Source organism: Antennarius striatus, chromosome 11 (assembly GCF_040054535.1).
Source record: "Antennarius striatus isolate MH-2024 chromosome 11, ASM4005453v1, whole genome shotgun sequence".
NCBI classification, from domain to species: domain Eukaryota; kingdom Metazoa; phylum Chordata; class Actinopteri; order Lophiiformes; family Antennariidae; genus Antennarius; species Antennarius striatus.
The window spans coordinates 10,335,946-10,358,519 of NC_090786.1; the positions used below are offsets into that span (position 1 = coordinate 10,335,946).

The following is a 22,574-nucleotide window of genomic DNA, read 5'->3' on the forward strand; positions in this document are numbered from 1 at the left end:
CACTCTGTGGACAATAATTTTCACCCACACACACACACACACACACACACACACACACACACACACACACACACACACACACACACACACACACACACACACACACACACACACACACACACACACACACACACACACACACACACTACATTGGACATGACATTGAACTATCTGTCCATTGGAAGGACAAAAAGCACCATCTTGCAGTTACTACTTCACTGCTAGGTGTAGACCTATCTGACACTCTATTTAGCTGGTCTTTTTTCTCTGAGCCCGTCACCATACATCTCTCTCTCCCCCCTCCCACATAAACTGTTACACTTTGTTCCCCATTTAAACTCTTACAGTTCTGGTACACTGAACAACAGTGGGAAACAATATGCCTCTACAATATGCCTCTTCTATGCAGCCTCACCTAACCAACACCTATAGTATGTCAACGGATGATAAGTTGCTGGCAGTTCTGAGTGTTTATGAGTGCACAGGTGAGAGGGGGGTAATTAACATCAGTCTTGCGATAGCTCATCACCTAATGTTTATTACCCATCGCACACGGCATCTTAAAATGGAAACCGCATTTCACCTCTGTCTGGAGCGGAGACAGCCACAAATACTGAGCCAACTGAGGTGAAGTCTAATTAAATTAAGACTGTTTATATGATTAGCAGCTTTTGACGGGACATGAAGCAGCCAGCATTCACTTTCAGTTATACCATCGGCTGTTGCTCCAGTCTAAGTTAAGGAGACAAATGTCAAAATGCACAAACTCACAATGGCATTGTGTGGGCACGTCTCTCATTGCGTGCTCAGGCAATGGCAAAAAGCACAAACTATTTAGTCCCTGTTTTTAGCTTTTATTAATCAGCGGATGAACTAAAAAATAAAATAAAAATCAAATGAAACAGCAGTGTCCCCAAATCATAAAATCATCATTATTTTGGTGCTGAATAAGTTTGGCATTGAAATGGTGCAACTGACTCCTAATGATGTGCAAAGAGTGTATAAATGCATGAAAAAAAAACAGAGTATTAGACTCTCAGAGTTCAAAGGCCCAATTAGATTTTCTATCCTAATGAGACACTTGAGCCTCATTTCCTGCTTATATAGTGAATATGTTTGTATTAGTGAATTCTCTTAAGCTTAATGCGTTTAAACTGTTTTAGGATCTTCGACCCCGAGGTGTCAGGCCAATAATTACAGTAGAGTTTTTTACTCACCCCTCCAGGGTTGCCATCGGAGGCTGTGACTATCAGACGATACTGGTCTGTGGTCTCTCTGTCCAGAGGCTTGCCCAGAAGAAGTAGGCCAATCCTGCAGGGAAATGAGGAGATGGTATTACTATTATAAAAGAGGACAGACATTAATAAAACAGCCTCACAAAGAACACAGTATAGGGCTTTGTGTAGGGATACTCTAGCATTGGCTATTTGTCACATCAACAACAATAGTTTTCAATTCTTTATTGGGGATGCAAGAGAAGGTGATGGAGTAACCTATGCATTAGAATTTATTTACTTCCAGGTGAGACAGATTTATGAAACAGTCAGTGATAGAGAAGGATGAGTTCAGAAAGGAGAACAATTGGGTTTTAAATGCTTTACAAAAGCACATGACTACAGAAAGGAAGAGTTGCTCTCTTTTCTTGTTGCTGCAGAAAACTGGCTATCCACATTCAGTGTATAATTTGGCACTCATGCATTCCAAAAGCACATTGTGGATGCATTCCCGAGTGGAACTCTGAATTATCTTTGTTTGCACACACAGACACCCAAGACATGTGAGTTGGAATGCAGGGATGCAGAGCTAAACACACACACGCAGCATGTGCAAAACAATTTTATTGCCACACTTAGGAGAACTAATACTGCAACGGCAAGTGGAAGTGATGACAAACACACTGCTAGATTAATGCCCATCAAAATCCCCCGACGTCCCCATGCTCCTTCAAATTTCTAATTTAAAGCTCTTTTGGCCTAGTAGTCCAAGCAGAACATGAAGGCTAAAGGCTCATCTTCCTGCCTCCCTGTCTCTAAACTTTGTCCCTTCCCTTAGGTTACGATGAGCAAACTCCTATACACATGATTATTGGGTTACTGGTCCCCAATAAAATCCATGAAAGTTAACAGCTATTCTTTAGCAGCTGCTGTGGCCATGTTAATATATTCACACCTCACTCATGAATGTAAAAAAATCATGTTGTTAGTGCTTAGCAAGGCTAAAGGTACAGAACAGTGTCATGTGAATGTGATAATGACGACACACAGAGATAATTGCCATAATTGCCGTGGTAATGATGATACTCTTGATGATAAATAATCAGACTCTTAGTCTGCATGGGGAGTTTTCTCCTTGCTCCTTCTGAACTGCACTTGAGCAGCTGAAAGGTTCACTGATCATGTGTGATATTGTCCAGCCTCCTGCCCCCAGCCAACACAAATGAAAAGATGTTGTCAGAAAGACAGGATGCTGCCAGCAGTATATTACAGAGATGAAATGGTGCAGGTTAAAGGCTATCCATCTCAGTCATACAGTCTGTTGATTTTTTATTCAGCTCAGATGTCTGATAGCAAATAAGACTTCATGCAGACGATGTTAGTTAAATGTGGCACAAATGTATAAACTAATACAATAATTTCAAGAAACTCTGTGTTTACCTCAGCAGAATTACATGATACACAAACAGGGAGTCACATGAAGTTGTCACCTCATGTTGAGTTTATGTCAGAATGTCACACAAAAAAAGATTTGGACTTAAAATCAAATACTGTCATAAGCAACAAAAGAATTATTGTAGTGGATTCTAGACCTGCATTATCCTTTTTCAGGATGTCACTGAAATCAATTCTTTAACCATATTAGTGAATTAAAAAATAGTATTTAATTAAACAATGATTCCAAAACATTGTTGTTTTTAAGGGTAGCTACAGTTCAAGATTTGACTCATAGTGTGCTCATTCCATACTGACGTGACAGTATGAGAAAAGCAACGGCAGCAACACTTCCGAGCAGATTTCCTAGCTGAGTGTTGGACATCCACAGAAGAACTTTTCCACACTACTGTGATGGGATTGAAAATCTAATAGATTTTTTATAGTCTTTTAGAATAAAAGTATAGTGCACAGTAAATTAGAATAGGAGTTGAGTATTTTGGACTTGGGTACCTCTAGAATCCAATACAAAGTTGATCAAAATAAAAAGATAATTTGTCCCAGCCATCACCATGTCCTCCCTGTTTTCTCCCTGTGTGATTTACAGCTCTTAGCTGCCTTCAGATGAAAGGTCAGGGACACACCAAGTTTTGTATTTATTGTTGGTTTGAGGAACTTTATGTTGTGTTTCCTTTCTTCAAGTATAAGTTAGGTTTTTGTACCTTTTTTCATGTTGTCATTTAATCAGCTTAGTGTAGTTAGTTTTACCAACTACATCTGGTTTTATTTTCCGTTTCTTTTTCCATCATGAGGTAAGGGTCGCAACATAATTATAGCACAAACAGAAAACAATTATATGATGTAATTATGGCTCGCAATTATTGTGTCAAAATATGCTTGGTAGATTGCACGGTATATGTGTGTATGTTCCAGTCCAGAGCATTAAGGTTAGTGCATCATCACGAAGTAAACAGATATAAAATAGAACCTCTCTTTCTCATTGTAATGAAGCTGCCAGCAGGAATGATTTCACCTCGGAAAATGAAGGATGAGTGGCGATCCGGTACAGCTAGCAACCCCCTGGTGCCATTTTTATCTGCTTTCATGTCTTCATTACAGACTAAATTAAAGAATAACCTCACGTTCCCTCTTGGAAACACTGCATCAACTTTATATCAGTACCATTAGAGATTTTGACAGATGCTGTCTTTAGGACACAGGAGATGTTGGAAATAATTTGTTCTTTCATTTTACATCCTAAGAATTAAGACCCTCTAAATAACAATAAACACAAACATAAATGCTAGAATATTAGTTAAAAGGTGCCATCATTTGATATATAGTATTTTCCGCACTATAAGGTGCACTGAACTATAAGGCGCACCCTCAATAATTTGTTTGTTTTATAATGTATTTCATATATAAGGCACACCGGATTATAAGGAGCACACAATAAAAAATTAATAAAATGTATTTGATAAACTGCAGCGGCTTTATTTGCACAATCCGTCCACTAGATAGAGCCGCGCTGCTCAGGCAGTAATGATTGCATTCATAACTTCCTGACTACCTTTAAATGGCCTCTATTGTTATCTCAATAAGCCATTCTGAGCCTCATCAAGGAAACCTGATCACTTGATCACTTTGCCATCTTAGAAAGAAGTCAACACGCATATTAAAAAACCTGACATTAAAATTGGTTAAATTCATTACGAGTGCAGTCAGTGCGAACAGAGCGGATTATTTCCTGATTTGAAGTTCGAAGCAGATATTTAAGCTCCGACGTTCGTCTTCGTTCATAATTAAATATTTTTTCGATCGATCGGTAGTCCAGTCGGAGGTGAGGTGCAGCTATTTGCTGCTGTGTGTCCTAAATAATTTTTTAACTAGTTTTTAATGTCAGGCTGCTAATTTACTGGAAAATGTGACGCTGTTTTACTCCTAGAACTGACTTTAACGTCGGTGTCTCACCGCCGTGAATCTCACAGCACGTCGCTGCAGACAGAATACACAAGCCTGAATGCGCCCCCCTGCCCCCCCGTAACGTGTTGTTTCAGGTATCAACAACATTTGTAAATCAATTGCAGCACTACCGTTGGAACCCTTGTCTAGCAGTGACTCTGCTCTTGAAATTTCAGAAAAGGCTGGAAGTTCAGCTTTGAGGGTCTTTCATTCACCTTTATGCCAGTTTCTCCGTGTGTTTCCACAGACTAATAGAATGGACCGTCACTAGATTCCAGATGACAGCACAATGGCATTTTAAAGACCAATTAAGTTTAAAGTGGGTTATTTCCAACGCCAAAGTGTTAGGAAATACTGAGATCAGTCAGTCAGTCAAACTTTATTAATAGAATTGTTGAAAGTTCCTTATGTTTTGCTATGTAATCACCGGTGCTCCTACAGTCTGCTCTACCGTCTGAGAGCAGCTCAGTCAGAGCCGGGACTTCTGTGACGCCCCTTGACTACCGTTGTTAGGGGGCGTGGGCCCGAGTGCCTTGTGAGGGTCCTCCTCTGGTGGGGGAGTGCGGCATGACTGGCCAGACTGCCGGCTTTTTTCAGCGATCATGTTTTTAACCAATATTAACATGAATATTAATCCATATATAAGACGCACCGGATTATAAGGCGCACTACGGGTTTATGAGAAAATGTTTGGCTTTCAGGTGCGCCTTATAGTGTGGAAAATACGGTATTGGTCTGGTTGAAATGTTATCATGTGGTTCTTCAGGGGGAACAGCCCGAGAGAAATGATGGCGAATAACAGAACTGTAAAAATATATGACGTCTTTAGTAGTTTCACCTATAACTTCGACATTAGAAATGCAACAGAACTGTTTGTGTTAAAATATGCTCCCTGTCTTTTCCAGTCAGCATATTTTACTGAATGCTTCCTGCTGGCTATGGCGCTTGACAGACTCCAAGTCAGTGATTTCAAGGGTGCGTCCTGCTCAATACCAAAAATCATGAGTGAATCTGAAGCCTCCCTCAGGGTAACCTGTACCATTTATAAGGAGTTATAGACTAGAGAGCTCATTATTCATAATAGCTGGACTGAAGCAGCCCCATTTGTTGCTTGAATCTGAACAAGCAACGCACAAATTTCCTCAACGAATCATATTGGAATTCCAAACCATGGAAAGAGTGTGAAGCAGGGCTTTCATCAAGCATGAAGAGGGGCTATAACAAGAGCACCAGCAAATCAGTTTTTGATTTATCATGTTCTATATCAGTACTTGGTTTCAAGTTATTCTATAGCTTGGGTGCTGAGAGCTTGTGAAGGGATTGTAATATTTCTGCTACTCAGGAAATACGGTAAATGAGAACATGTGTTTATTTTAATAAGACTTCTGTCACATTTGGTTAAAAAGAGAAGAGTGCCAACAGCAACAACAGTTTCTCTTTATAACATAGGGCACCTGGCAATATTTTGACTACAGTTAACAACAAGGTACCATAAATTGAATGTCACTTCATAAAAACAAATTTAAGACAACCGAGCAGGTAAGCCGTAAGCAACTGGCAGTGAGGCAACACAGCTAGCCTTTGCATAGATAAGAGATGGAGTTTGTAGACAAAAGAGTCCTAAATCAATTAATAAGGACAGTTTTTGACAGGGTCCTGCGTTTCCAGTCTCTCCACATCTCTTCTCTCCATATTTGTTCACTTGTTTAAGGGAAGGTAAAAAAGAACAGACCACATTAATATTTGATGCCTTTGCTTTGCTTCCTACCAGTGGTTGCATACTTTGCACACTGAAGTTTTTTTGAAATACTACTGTTGATTATGAGATGTAAGGTAAGATATTGGGGCCTATAATCTTGTAATATACTGCCTCCTTCTCTCAGACAGTAGAAAGCCTGCGAAATGGTGTTTGGGTGAGTTTTTCCTTTCGAAAATCTCAGAGTAGTAAAACCACTTCTTTGAAGGTTGGGCAACACAAATTTTAAATTTGTAAGACTAGAATAATGAATCCAATTTAAAAAATTACTGCAGTTGACTGGAAAGGTGTGTGCATTTTAATTTGATTGAATGTACTGAGTACGTCCACAGCCATAAATGAAAATCATCAATTATATAAGATGAACTGAGGCCAATACCAATAACTACCAACAGTCTCTCATCCCATCATGACCATAACTGTGCCACTTTTATTCTCTTTATTCTCTCATTCCTCTATTTATTCACTGCTTAGGTTTTTTACCTTTCATGGACATCACAGTTACTGGACTTTATTGCATACCCACTTTTCATCCATGAAAGTTCATTATAGCTTCTGATACATCACCCAGCTTTGCCCTACCAAACTTGTGACAACATTTAAAAAGTGCCCCTCCAGAATGAACACGGAATCTTGGGGGGCTTCACTTTGCACATCACTTTGCACCCTTTGATTTTTAAAACTTGCTTATCCTGTTCAACATTTATTAGAAGAGAATATCACCAATGAGCTTATTGGAACTGCTGAGACCCACTAGTCTCAGCAGTTCCCTTGCTTTGAGTAAAAACCAGAAAACTCACTCATATGCAATTTTTCTTCATTTTAAATATTTTTTTAAAATGTATTCCTTCTATTGATATCCATAGTTTATCTCAAGCAGGCCTTGGTAGCAATACCTTGTGGGGCCTGCTTGTACTGAATATGAAGAAAAGGCATCACTTTGACTCACGTTTCAGAGAGGTTGAAGACCATATCGATATCCCCACTCACAATACGGTATATGATTGGGTCATTCTCTCTGTCTGTGGCCTGGGGGAAGGAAATGAAAAGCAGCTTTTTGAAGATCATACAGTAGCATTGGAGTGGGAGGCTATGAAATATGACAGCTGAGCAACAGAAATGCTTGACGACAACTTGAGCCTACTGCATAGTGGAAATTGAAATATGACAGAAAAAAATATGAAGTGGAAGTTCCAAAAAAAATTCCACCCCTGTGGAATCATACTGAAACTCTACATATTGGCAAAATAAGGATTTATCCTGCTTGAAATAGGATAGTGCATGGAAGTAATTTTTAAAAAATAACACATTTTACCATGGATGGTGATTGAAATTAAATAAATTATGATATTGTATTTTTTATTTAGCCAGACAGCCCACCTCTTATTTATGGCTCACCCACCTGCATATTAAGTAGAATAGCTCCTATTCTCATGGCCTCACTGACTTCTAGGCCGTAGGTGAGGAGAGGGAAGCGTGGGGGACTCTGGTTATTCGGTGGCAAAACCTCAATGTAGACTGTAGTGATGGAGCTCCTGCAGAATGAAGAGTACACATCAGTGGAAACTATTCATAATGCATCCCACATCAAAGCCCTCTTTTGAGGAGGCCGTAAGTCGAATAAAACAAGAAATTAACAGGTTTGAGTCACATGTCTGTGAAGTGGGATCCTAATTTCTTTCACACTGGTGTCATGAATATTTGTTTACACATTCACAATTGTCAAGTCTTTCATTCATGATTTGATGATAAAATAAAAAAGACTATATTCAGTGTTAATTGGTGTTATTTCAGTGCTAGCAGTTCAACTGAAATGTGTGGCTCAAGAGCCAATTTGTTTACATTTACTGCAGCTTCCTTTAATCCATTGAAATGTGCTTAGACTTGGGTGGTATCATACTTCATACAATATCTCCTCTACATTGAATGACAACCAAATACTGTACAGGATTACTGGATTACTTTCAAATATCAAAGGCAATAATGAACAAGGCCGTTTTAATTAATCATACGTAGGTCAGAAACGTGACTCTGAGTTGTTGTTGTTTTTTAAGACTCCATTCTTTTCAGAAACATGTGAATCATTATGAATACATTTTCTTTTAAACAAGACAGACAATAGTATAAACATGTATATTAGTATCTTCTCTGCAGTCATAAGAAAACACATAGATTAAACGGACTCCATATTAAGTATGTGTGCAGAAAATGACCAAATCCTGTAGCCGGTCTCTACAGCGTTTGCCTGAAAGTTACAAAAATGTTCCACCAACACAATTATATACAAAGTCAACGCAAAGTCACATGGAGAAGCAAGTACCCACAAATTCACTCTAGATAACACAAGTAATGCAAAATCAAATTGATCTATCCATGATGTTCTGACACAAAAGCAAAATAAAATCAGTGTTTAGATTCTCCAGAGGTCGCATAACCGACGGTCAGTGGGGCAGGACAAGCTGTTATAATAATAAGTACCAATCGTGTTTATTTCACTCATAGTTGTTGATGGAATGCTATTGTTCAAATAATCATTGTTATTATTTGTGTAACTTGGTGGGAAAACAAATGATCCTAGTGGGCCACCAGTCATTCCACCATTTGCCCTGAGAGAACCCAACAATTACATTCTTTATGAATTAATAATGAAATCCACATCACAAAGATTACAATAAATAACAAACCAGTCATTCTAATGTTGCATATTGTGTGTGTTGCCATATGCGTCTACCTCCTTTGGATTTCTGGTGCATTGTCAGAGGCCTTGACAGTCAGTGCATAAGACCGTCCTACAGTTAAAGTGATACCAGGTGCCACAGTGATGCGTCCAGTGCGATTGTTAATAACAAAGTCTCCCTGAGCACCAGCCAGTATCTCATACGTCACCAGACCATTCAGTCCTTCATCAGCATCTTCTGCTGTCAACTGGAAAAATAAAAGGGGAGAAAGACAAAAATGTGCATCAAAAACACAATATGATTATATTCTTAGTCTATATCTACTGAGTGTGTGTGAGCGTGCCTGCGTGTATGTGGACTGAACCAATCAAGCAGAAAACCTACAGCAAGTTCATTTTTGTGCCCTGTTATCATTTAATAGATACTTGACCTTTGTTTCATGTACATTAAAAAGAAAGAAAAGTTTTGACATTTAACAGAAAGTGAGCTCTGGACATGGCAATCTGACCAACGGTTTCTTCTTATTCTGATCTCCTCACTCCAGTTAATTGCATTTTGTTGACCCTATTGATCGATATATCATTAAGATGAAAAAAGAGATTGATGTATTACACATCACCAGACAGACGTCTGAGACTGTTTGGAAAGCACGATAAAGAAAATCATGCAGAAATGATTTGTTACCGTGCGCTTATGTGAATGAAGCAGCTACCGTTGCCTAGAAAGTCAGTTAATTAATACATCCTGTTACATGTAGTCATGAGTACTCATTGTGTTGTTTAATCCCAGCTGCCCACCCCTCCTTTTCATGCTTGACACTGGAAGTTAAAGCTGCAGAATAAATAAGCAGCAGAATCCTCAGGCGGCACACAGCTCTCATAAACTGCTTATAAAAATTGTTTAAGCGGTCATACCAGACACCATGTGACCCCTGGCCTCATTTTGGGGAGGGTGAAATGGCTGTTTTTTAAAGACAGCTTAAACCTGACCTTTCCCTTGTCTGACATTTTTGGAGCAACGGTGCTGAGAAGACAAATCAGTTGAAAGACAAAAAGATCATGATCCGACTACCAAATAACAGTCAATGAAAGGATGGAACTCCCCACCTGAAGAGACAGTATGCAGTTATATATGAGCATTAGCATGTATATATGTGTGTTAAAAGAGAGAAAAGAAAATGTAATTTGTCCTAACAAAATTACAAATTAAAAACCTGAATATATAAAGTTAATCAAAATATATAAAGTATATTAACAAATCAAAATGAATTCACTTCAGTCATCACAGCATTGTAAAATATTTCCCAGGCTTGTGCATTATGCTTAGAGACAAATATTCTGTCTGACTCGTGTCGTGACTGCAGATGAAGTGAAGGGAACTGTTCCTGGGGTTTGCTTGTCAACACAATGCAGCGGATTGTTATGGATATCTGTTTTGAGTATGAAATAAAACGTGTAACAGTGACTTCGTGTGATGAAGACAAAGACACCAGAGTGATGCTGAGTGCCAGAGCCAGGGAAAGAAAAGAATAACAAAGGGAGATCCTTGGATCGATTACCTGTAGTACTGTCTCCCCTGGCTGCATGTCTGTGAAGACTTCAACACTGTAGGAGACTTCAGCAAATGTGGGTGTATTGTCATTGGCATCAATGACCAGGATATTGACAGTTACTGGGCTACTTTGCTGGACGCCATCAGATGCCACCATCTGCAAAGGTAATGAAGAGAAACTGCTGTGACTTAAGAATCACGATGGAAGCAAACATTTGTTGAAATAAACACAACATTTTGCTTTGATAGGATGAAGTGTTGAAACCTATCATGTTCATACCCTCACAATGAAACACTTTCCCTTTCCATATGGTCATTTTCCTTTCTTTTAACTTGAGAAAAGCCAATGCAGAGGTGAAATGAGGGAGCTTGTGTATAGCTTTTCGTGGGAACAATTTGCTGTCTCAGTAAATTCCATATTTAGTTGTCCCTCACAGCTCTGATCTACAGTACTTAACAAAGGAGAAAGCAAATGGACTAAAAACACATCTCTATGCTTGTGCTGAACACTAAACATCAGGAGGGTGTCTCAAATATCTGTAGGACATTTGCAGCAGATGTGTTGAACAGAATCACATGAGAACATATACAACAGCAGCTATTTTGTGTCTGATCGTACAGTGTTTCTGACTTCAACCAGTCCCAGTAGAGAAGTGCCACACATTTTGGCAGACGAGAGAGAATGCAGATTTGCATTTTGTGAGTCATCATGACAGAGTTTATAGATACCTTACTGATATTCTTACTGTCACACATGCTGTAACAGTAATAATGAAAACAAAATAAAATATATGATAAATAAAACAAATACACATCTTTGAAATAAAATAACTGAAAAACCACAAGCTTATTCCAACAAACCTACATGTATATGCTGTTATATCATATACTGTATGTGCATTCATTAAAAGCTCATAATTTATATTTTATAAACTATTTATAGTTTAAGAAAGTTATACAGTTTAATAATACATATTATCATTTCTCCATTTTGATAGTTGACAAAAAAAAACCCCATCCAGTTCAAGAAATTAACTAAATGAATCAGTTGGTACACCCATTTATTCAATTTGTCTGGCAGAATTGTAAAACATCCCTTGAGACGAAAGCAGGATATTAGCTGAAGCTTCAGTATCTATGCAGGACGTGTTCAGTCCTGCTATTTAACTGCGTTTTGGCCAGCATTTTCCCACTCAGAGCCAAATACAATCACTGACATTATGAGCGTGAGGTAGAACACCATTCAGATAAAGGCCATTCATTCAGCTAAAATCCTTCCTGTGCAGTCAGCTGTAAGCATGTGTTATTGGATTTATTGCAGCCACAAATGTCATTGTAATCACTATTAAAGGTAAAATATAGAAATATCTCTTCGGACTATGAGTACCTTGGAATTTTTTCACTGAACAGTGGCCTGTATTACCGAAATACTTTACACAAAGAAGTGTATATTACTTCAATGCCCAGAAAGCATCCGTACCTCTTAGATTGCATCCACCCATTAACATCACCGTGGGAGAACATGTGTCCTACAGGACTTGGTACTGTTGCAGGTCATTTTTCCGAGACTCCTTTCCTGCATTCCACCACAAGCTGTTCTATAATTATATCATATAATAAGGACTAATGCTTATTAAAATCTTACTGATGACGGGAATGTGTCAACTGCTGGGTTTTAACAGTAAAAAAAACCAACAAAACCCTGAACATAATACCTATGGGCTGCAATACAGTCATATCTGGCTCTGATGCATTCTAGACTGTTTAAGTATTAGTGCCAAAATATTTGGCACCATTATACATAATTTATGTATACTGTACAAAGTGCTTCCTTTTTTGGATTTACATTTTGTTTTCCGTATTTAAAGAATCTTGAAGCTATTCTTTTTTAATCTGCTGGTTAGCTATGTGCAGTTTGTTTCCCAAGTACCACTGAAGAAAGGAGAACAGGTAGTCTTCAACATACAAACATAATTGGTTCTGAGAGGCTGTTCATAAGTTGAATTGGTTGTAAGTCGTTATTTATTGAATTTCAATCTATAATCACCATTACTGGTCATTTAAGTGCCAATACTATTCTAAATATGAAAGTAATATTCCCCAAGACTGATCAGAAACAATAACAGGACATAAAAAATAACACATACACAAAATAAAATTCTGTAGTACTGTAATATGATTTTTTCACCTCTACATCTGCTGAATTAATTTTCTCCTCGGGGATGTAGACGCTAAGTTAAGCTTTGAGCCACTGAGGTATTCCATCGCCCTTACGTGAATGACGTATTGATTCACGTCCTTGTAATCAAAAGTCTGATACGCCCAAACACAAGTGTTGGAGATGCACGTACGCAGCGGTGCTGCTGGCGAGGGTTGTGGCCGAAAGGCGAACTGCAGTACCATAGTTGGATATGGTTGAGGACTACCTGTATTCATTTACCTATACATTTTCCTTTGACATACTGTAAGTCTTGAATTACAACACAAAGAATCTGACCACTGAAAAAAGTCATAAAACTTTACATCAGGCCATGTCTGGATCTGCAAGTTGCCTTTGGTATAAATCTAACCTATGACACCTATGAACAAAAGTGAAGAAAAGGGGTAGGTCACAGGGTTCAGTTTGGTTCAGACTCCTAGACCTACTCCATCGTTTACCGTGAAAGTATAGACCATCTGCTTCTCTCGATCCACAGGTTTGAGGAGCCTCAGGTAACGTATTATCCCTGTCTGGGTCAGGCCAAAGATCGCAGTGTAGTCATCAAGGGTAATCTTCAACATGGGATCTTTCATCTTCCAACAGAATAATATACAAAAAGAAACATGTTACCATGATGGCAAGAGTGTTTCATCAGTTCTTCAGAGGCCGCAGCTGCAGGGCTAAGAAAACCTATCAAGCACTACATTTTGATCTGTCAAAGAGTTGAAAATGTAATCGGCTGGCTGGTCCCTCATCTGTCTTCAGGAAATAGCGATGGAGTACGATGGAACCAAAAAGTAAGCCATGATTTTGACAATAAAGAAAAAAAGAAAGGATATGACCTCTGCCAAAGCAACTTAACACCTGGTGTACAAGGATTCTGCAACTACTAAAACTAACATAGGCAGTCATTTTGACTGCTTGGACACTATTTATAATAATTTAATTAAGTATATAATTTGGATTATTATTAAAATATCACAGAATAAATTGGTAAAATAGGTAAAAACATATCAGGACATCAAATTAAAACTATGATGATTGAATTTTTTATTTATTTAATCACAACAACATAACTTCTGTGCAATTACAAATACAAACCTGAAAATAAAAACAAATAAATGTATCTCTGTGAAAAGAAAACAAATGTATCTTGCTTCAAAATAGATTGGTGTCATCATTAGACCTTGACAATGAGAACTGGTAACTATTATTAACATTCAATAAAGCCGTGATGGCTGTCAGCCAGCTGGAGACACTGATGTTACGATGCCAACTAGCTTTGCTTATGGCTCACAAACACTCAGTCAACACAGGTAACCTATGTTGAGAGAAGTAAAGGAACCTGCACAATAAAGAGGTGCTGAAATGTGACAGTGCAACCCTAATAGTCTATCAATGCTAACCAAGGATACATATCGTCATTGTAGTCACAATTCACGCAGCTGTCGACATCACAAGTGGCCAAGAGGCTAAACTGGACACTGCTACGTATTAAAACAGAACCAAGGTTGGAGTAGTTGTGCTTGATCAAACGGTGAGGAAATACCCAGCGAAAGCTGCTACATGAAGATGGCCATTGGTGGTGTTTCATAATATTCTTCACCTGGCTGCTATAAATGCTTCAATCCTGTTCAATAAATGCACCAGTAAGATGATGTCATAGAGAAACCTCATAATACGACTCACAAAGGAACTTTGCTCAGGACACATTTAAACAAAATGATGGCGAGAGCCCAATTTGGAGCAGTAGAAGATGGAGAGGAGGAGTCAGTGCCAAGGGAAGAATGTTTAAAAAAAAATAAAGCAAATGTGTAAGAAAAATAAAGCAAAGGATAATTGTGTCAAATGTCATAAGGTAGTGGGAGCTGCAGATGTAAGGTACAGGTAACCTGTGTTGACTGTGTGATTGGGTGCCATAAGCAAACCGTCTTGGCATTGTAACATCAGTGTCTCCAGCTAGCCGGCAGCCGTCACAGCATTATTGAATGTTCATAGTAGTTAATAATTCTCATTGTTAAGGTCTAAAGATGACACCAACCTATTTTGAAGCAGGATACATTTGGGTTTTTTTCACAGAGGTACATTCGTTTTTATTTCAAAGTTCGAGTTTGGATGTGTAGGTGCACGGAAGCTACGTTGTGTCAATTAAAAAAATAAAACACTCAATCATTATAGTTTTAATTTAGTGTCCTATGTGTTTTTAACTATTCAACCAATTTATTATTAAATATTTAATATTATTTATGATTAAATATGTATTTATTATTAAATAAGATAATCCAAATTATATATGAATAATGTCCATGGAGTCAAAATGACTGCCTATGGTAGTCCTAGTGTTAAACCCTTTATTACCTGTTTAGTCATGAGGAAAAATAAGTTGCTGTTAAATATGTGCTTATGCAACTTGTTGTTTAAGGTTTCCAGATGGTTGAAACATTTTTAAAAAGCCAATTAGCAACATTTTTTAGCATTTGTTAGCAACTGCTAACAAATGAAGCAAGTTGTGGTCCATTGCTGTGAGTTAGCTTTAATTCACACCCATAAATGAGTCATCTCCAAAGACTTAGGTACCGGGAACCATTTAAGATTGGGTGGCTTATTGATTTTGGTATCTATGTTTCAACTTGATGTCATTCATTAATCTATTCCAAAGATTGAGAATAAAATATTTTGTAACATGAACTAAAGGCATTTACCACTTATTTTATTTAGGTGCACCATTGTGCTATCCACCATTTGCATATAAACCTCTCAGTGGTGAAAAGGTCTGAACAGCACTCTCTACTCTAGTGGGCAAACACACTCAGAAATGTATCCACACAATCGATACTAATTATGCAAAGGCATATGTCTAAACAACCTTTTAATCAAACAGTGTAGATATACCTTGGCCTTCATATCAAAGAAGTGTATATGTTTTGATACAATCAAGTACAGAAACCACAGCAAAACATCAATCTTCATACAAAGAGAAAACAGCACAGCAAAACACTCCATTAGGAAACCAAGCACATCCGTCAATACCGGAGAGAAGCTTAGTATTTAATTAAACGGCTTTAAACATTTCATGTAACAGAAAATATTCCTGATTTTGTGAATACAATGGAAAGCTCACAATTTTATTGTTTTTCTCCACAACAGTTGTAAAGTTTATAATTGCATTTTGAAGATGTCTCCAGCAGTGAGGAATGTTTTCACTTTATTTTTCAGTAAGAATGTGCAGTAAATGTAGGGCCATTCATGTAGCAACATGAGATCAAGGTGATCAAGATTTCTGTAGATCATTATTTGTGATGTAAAAAGCCCATATTTATTATGATTAATGTTATCTATATTGTGTCACTTTACCAGTCAAGCAAATTGGATTAAATTAAACATTCAACGTTTTGCTCGGAGCACACCTGAAGAGAAATCATCTAAATTCTGCCAAAACCTTCCCACCTCAGTAGCTCCATACAGAGTTCTCTGGAGCTGCTGCATTATATAAAACACTTTGATGTAAAACAGTGTAAGAAACCAAATAAAGCTGTGACACAGGTTTAATGCAGAGCTGATTATAAGTAAAATTCTTTAATTTCACTGGCATTACTGATGTATATGCAGGTCTATTTGAAGCCCCTACCTGAGCAACATAAAAAGATTAATCATGATGCTAATCTTGGAACAAAGTCAGTATTAAAGAGTCTCATAATGGCATGAACAAAAACTTACTAGGGCATCCATATATTTAATGTGTGTGTGTGTGTGTGTGTGTGTGTGTGTGTGTGTGTGTGTGTGTGTGTGTGTGTGTGTGTGTGTGTGTGTGTGTGTGCGTGCGTGCTTGCGAGCGTGTGTGTGTGTGTCATTGCATCTAAAAACAACCCCTTTACCTACAGGTGTATCACCAGGAGCCAGCTACATCAAGGGAACAAACACAGCAGGAAAATATATCATTAACATGTTTCTGTAAGCACAAATAAACACATTAGTACATGTGAAACGATCCCATTTTACACATTCTGTTCAAGTAGGGAATATTGCATTATTTTTTTAATGCCTCATCGTCAAATGTGTGAATCTTGAAGGTGTACTGGAAAGGTCACTTTTTTCCGCCTTTGAGTCAGAATACAGATAGACTCGATGTACATCTGAGAGAGTGCGTATGTAAGTGACAAAGTATGTGAGTAGGAAATTTTATGATGTACAGTAATACAGATTTGATCCACAACAGGAAAATTCACAAGCAGCCATGAACCTAAAACATCTGATAAAGACAACAGCACAAGGTCTGTAGCATATTAGCCTCAGATCATTAGCCTCAGGGATTGAATGATGGCATTGCTATGTCATGTTATTGTATGTAAAAAGTTAACCCTAATTTGGAAGGAGGTCTTCATTGCTGCCCTGGTATGTAATAAAGACTAAAGTTTTGTAAAAATGACTAATATTTCCTCAGTGGATCAGTTCAATACATTTGCATGTACATAAACATGGGTGGCACAAGTACGTTTCTGGAACGAAGAATGATATAGTTGCTTTCTATCTACCTCTTCAATGTCATTATCCAGGGCGATGATTCCCAGGGGGGCTGTGAGGTTGGCATTGACTGAGATAGTCGTACCCACTGGCGAGGACTCACTCACATAACCCTGATAGGTGGCAAACTGGAAATATGGTGCCTGGTTGTTTTCATCGAGGATCTCAATAATGAGGTCAGCATAGGCTGGGAGGGGGTGACCATTGTCCTGTTCAGCCTGTGAAAAAAGAAAGATCATTGTGTCAAATATGAACAAGCCTTTAAGGAGGACTGGAAACTATGTGCTGGAAATGTATTATTAAAAACTAATAATGAGCTGGATGATGAGTGTGAAGCACACAAGAGTGATGTGGTTCCTGCTCTTTCTTCACAGAAAGGGGCTATTTCTCTCAATGCCAGTTCAATTACAACAATATGTATATTGATTAAATTAATAAGGGGTTAATTAGAGGTCCACTTAGGATTAAGGCTCTATAATTACCAGGGAAATAAATGCAAGTACCAAAATTTAAAGGGAAGAAACAGCAATAACTGGCTATTGCTACTCTGTCAAATGTGTACACAATGGTTACAGGAGGAAAAATAAATATTACCCAATAATTGTGTGAAGGAAATAACCAACTGACTAATAGCGAAATAGTTTTACCAGCACTCATTTTGCAGATTGGCCCATCGTCTTTGCTGCTGCACTTAACTGATTTGTGACATTTTTGTGCATTGTTTCAGTTTCTTTCTGAAAGCAATTGCAAATAGTTTGATATATAAGAATCTGAACTACCACCTCTTCATCACATTGATATTCATCTCTAAAACAGACATGCAGCAGCAATAGACCACAACTCAATTAAATGTAAGCTTTCAACAATGTAGGATAATGAAGTTAAATCTTATTGATTCAAGCATTAGTTCAAGAAAATCAGCAATTGTTTCTATGGGTCCTGTTTCTCTGGAAACACATAATTCTTGCTTTCTTTTTTAAAGAGAACTAATAATTTTTGGACTTATGTACTTTAGAAGTTAATGTAGTGTCACTTTTCCACACATGAGGTGATGAAGATGGATGTTTTAATATTTCTTGCAATAAGGTTTGGTGTCTTGATTGTCATTGAAAATTCCCCTCCTTTAAATCTCTTCTGAATCAGTAGTTGAAACATGCATGTCTGACAAAAATACAACTTTACACAAAGTAGCCTTGACAAGACAGCAGAACAGGTATGCACACTTCTCCTTCATTTTCCGTTACATCTTACATAACCTTTTCTTTGTCGCCTATGGTACTGGCATGGGTTGAAAATTGGCTTTCATTCATTTCAATTGTGACTGAAAGTTTATGATAACATACAGTATTTATGTATACATGCATGTTCTCCCCATGTCTGCTTAGGTTCTCTCTTGGTTATCCATCTTCTCCCCACCCCCAAAAACATGCGCTTCAGGTTAATTGCCCGTTCTCAGATTGACTGCGTGTTTGTTTGTGGGACATGTGGAAATTCATGCAGTTCCTCCTGGAAGACAACCTCTATTACTGAGTTCTCCTAACAGCAGGCAGCGCATCCCGGTCTGACCTAGAACTGGCGTCAGCGAGGAACAAGAATGAATGAATGATGAAAGAATGAATGAATAAATAAATATATAAACCTTATGACTCATAAAGAAAGAAAAAGAGGAACAAATATTCAGCTGTCAAGCTTGTTTATCAATGCGTCTTTGACGTGGAGCTGTTATACGTCAGAAAATAGCTGGTTTTAACTCTGTCCATTCTGTGTGTACATGTAGACACGGGTAACACACAGTAATGTCACAACGGTTTTCATCACAGGGAGACGCAGCCCGGAAAGAAAAAGTTTCAGTTACAACGTCCACATGACACATACCTGGCATTTAAAAAAAACTTCACCATGGCCAGCGTTTTCGTCCAAAATATCTGTGGACGAAAGGTGTAACCGCAATAAAAAGCCTTGCCGCCCGATACCTTACGCCATATTGTGATTCCTTCTGGCAGATGCGCCGTGATTGGTTGTGGGTAGAGTTAAGAAGCTTGACAGCTTGAGGTTCTCAAACTGAGCTTATTCAAATATATAGGTGGGGACATAAATGAGACATGAACAGACTTTTGGAAATCAAATTGTACCTCTTCAAACTACACAGAAACCTAAACAAACTGGAGTTGTGTCTGAGTCCAGAACAGTGAGACCAAACTAAATGAAAGAGCCAGTCAAACATCCCCTTCCTATGCACATATGTCAGTATTAGCTCTGTCACCAGGACGCTTGAGAAACATTAAGGCTTTGAAAGCACAGATGGAGCGAGGCAGTGAGATGACATCAGTTGAAGCAATGACCTGGAACTAATTCTGGTCATTGACTCAATTTCACCAAGCTCATATTGGAGACAGCCAATTGTAGTTACTGTTAAATGTTCAAGTGCTGGGGCCACAAAACTCGCATTTCATGTTTTATATTTTATGTGTATCGCCAAAAATGGCCGATAACACGTTGCTAATATCAGATAAATAAAATTAAACCTCCAGATAATTGAAGTTGTAAATAAAAAAAAGAACAAAGTGTAAATACATCACGTTATTTGAAATACAGAAATGGAAGAATTAAGTACAACGTTAAGAATAAAACACATCATCCAGTCCATCACGGGATTTGAATAGTAATAAGTAAAATCTTAGTCAATTCTACTAAAACGGCTTTGGCACATTCTGCTTAGCTTCCCTCCAGTAAAATTGCGGCCCTTTTTTTCCCCACTAAAATACTATACCAGACCATCTTTCCTGAAAACCATATACCTTCTTCTCTTGTCTGATTGATAATAAAAAAACACCCACACTGCACTGACCCAAAGATCCAATCTGCTCAGACAAACCCCTAAGGGAAAAGTCTAGTCATTGACAGAAAAGCATGTCTGTGGATACACACACACACGCACGCACGCACGCACGCACGCACACACACACACACATACACACACACACACACGAAAGGACAAAACGGAATGTGGGATTTTAGTGTTCTCTGATGTATTAGCTCTTTAGCGGTGCCCTTATTTCTAAGATGCTGTGCTATATGATTTCCACTTCAATGTAACAACACATGGGTCTGCAGGAGAGTCACAACTACCAACGGTCATTGTTAATCAATTTTAATTCTCATCTCCTGACAACATCGTCTCCAAACTGTTGTATAATCTCACAATCTCATCTATGTAACCCCACGTGTCTCTACACCTGCCTTTGTTAATTGTCTTGATCTCATCCTAGTCATCTTAGCGGACATGACTCCATTACCATCAATCATGACGGCTGTAGAACGGATGTGTTTCCCTGAAATGTGCTTTTGATGGTATATCTCACGCCCACATCTGCACATCCACATCCCAAGAGGTTTTTCTCACTTCTCTGGACCTTTGAGCTCTTGAGCAATGGTTCCTATGTCTAAATGTATCACTATCCCATTGCCTTCTTCCTTTTGTGAAAATCATTTAATTTGCTCATCTCTATGCCACCCAGCTATCACTGGTCATGCAGAGCTCCAGAGGGTTCTAGAGGTTGTAGATGGATGATTGTGAAGTTCAACAGCACTGCAGGTCCTCACCAGCCTCTCCAAGTTGATCCCTGACACGACATTGAACTTATTTATGACAGCAATGCAGTCCATCTGGTCTTATAAACCATAAGTTACCCAACATTTTTTTCAGTCTTGTGTCCAATGCAGCTAAAACTAAGGTTAATGGCCTTCAAGATTGTTCCGAAAGTATGGTAGGTAAGGTGCACGCTTAGGTTATCACAAAGTAAATTAAACATGATGCAGCACAAGCACATAAAAATATGACTACAGAATTCACATGTTTCACTGAAATCATATAATGCAGTGAAGAGAATCTATACTTTATATCTATGTCTACTACTGACGATTTTCATCAAAAACATACAAATTTAGTTTCAGGAAATGAACAGCACAATAACTTTTCCAGACAATAAAATATGTTTTTGAGTTGTGTTCTTGGACATTACGCACACCCGCACACGTATATTTATAAAGTAATCCCCTGCTTATTCGTGCTTCAAGATGCACGGCTTCACTACATCATAAATTTTTAGTAGATTGTCACGTGATACTGTACACGCCTTCTATTGGCTGACAGCATCCGGAAATGCACCACGTTCTGAGACTCACGGAACGCAGCAAACTTCCGTGTATTAAAGAAACACTTAAAAGTGCTTTACACAGTCTATGAGTGTGGGAAAATGCATATGGATTTTGTTCTTTGAGGGTGGTCCTAGAAAGCATTAACTGTGAATAAAGAGGGATTACCGTATATCTATATATTCATGTACATATACATACTGTACATGTGTGTGTATTTGTGTGTGTTTGTGTTTGTACGTAGTGTGTGTGCATGTATATATGTACTGTATATATACTGTATATATACACACACATACACACACGGAGCGCCCTCGCGTATTTGCGCATCAAGGCTTGCGACTTCACCTCATCGCAGATTTTTGGTAGGCAGTCACTGTGATACCGTACGTGCATTCTATTGGCTGACGGCATCCGGAAGTGCACCATATTCCATGAGTCTCTGACCTACTTGAGACAAAAAAAGTGCTTCAAACAGTCAATAAGAGTGTGGGAAAAGGTAATATCGATAGAAGGTGGTTTAATGTCATTATGGGGATGGTCATAAATGTAAAAGCAGTGGTCCCCAAACCCCGGGCCGCAGACCGGTACCGGTCTGTGGGTCATTTGGTACCAGGCCGCTAATAAAGAAAAAATAATTTGAATTATTTCTGTTTTATTTATTTCGGAGTCTGAAAGATGTTTTACTTTTAAAATTACCCGTTTCTCTGTTACATCCGTCTATGTTAGTAATCCCCAACCACCGGGTCGCGACCCAGGACATTGTGTACCGGGTGGCACAGAAAGTTTGACTTTCGTTTATTTTTATTGATCGCCAGTCTAAAGATGTTTTATTTAGAAAAGTGACGTCTTTGAGGAATGAGGCACAGACGCGTGCATCTGTCCCGCTCGACAGGTCTCGGTCACGTGACAGGTTAACAGCTGTTACTCCTTAATTAAGCGCCCACAACTGCGCCAGAGTTCTGGATTAAAGTCAAGGCAGATTATCCTGAGATCGCTGAAAAAGTATCGCAAACCCTGCTTCCATTTCCAACTCATATCACAGTATCACAAAGATACTTGTGAAGAGGGATTTTCTGTAGTCACAACAACAACTGCGGAGT

General features: G+C 38.4%; 1 protein-coding gene across 1 annotated transcript in view; it reads right to left on the reverse strand.

Annotated features, from left to right (window-relative positions):
* Positions 1-22,574, reverse strand: part of LOC137603774 (protocadherin-15-like) — a 206,006-nt gene that overhangs the window by 74,999 nt on the left and 108,433 nt on the right. The window contains exons 13-19 of the mRNA XM_068327526.1: positions 17,328-17,534; positions 13,254-13,388; positions 10,603-10,752; positions 9,098-9,291; positions 7,769-7,901; positions 7,316-7,395; positions 1,218-1,311 (exon numbers count right to left, since the gene is read on the reverse strand). Coding sequence (XP_068183627.1) covers positions 1,218-1,311; positions 7,316-7,395; positions 7,769-7,901; positions 9,098-9,291; positions 10,603-10,752; positions 13,254-13,388; positions 17,328-17,534 — 993 coding nt within the window. The remainder of the gene's footprint in view (positions 1-1,217; positions 1,312-7,315; positions 7,396-7,768; positions 7,902-9,097; positions 9,292-10,602; positions 10,753-13,253; positions 13,389-17,327; positions 17,535-22,574) is intronic.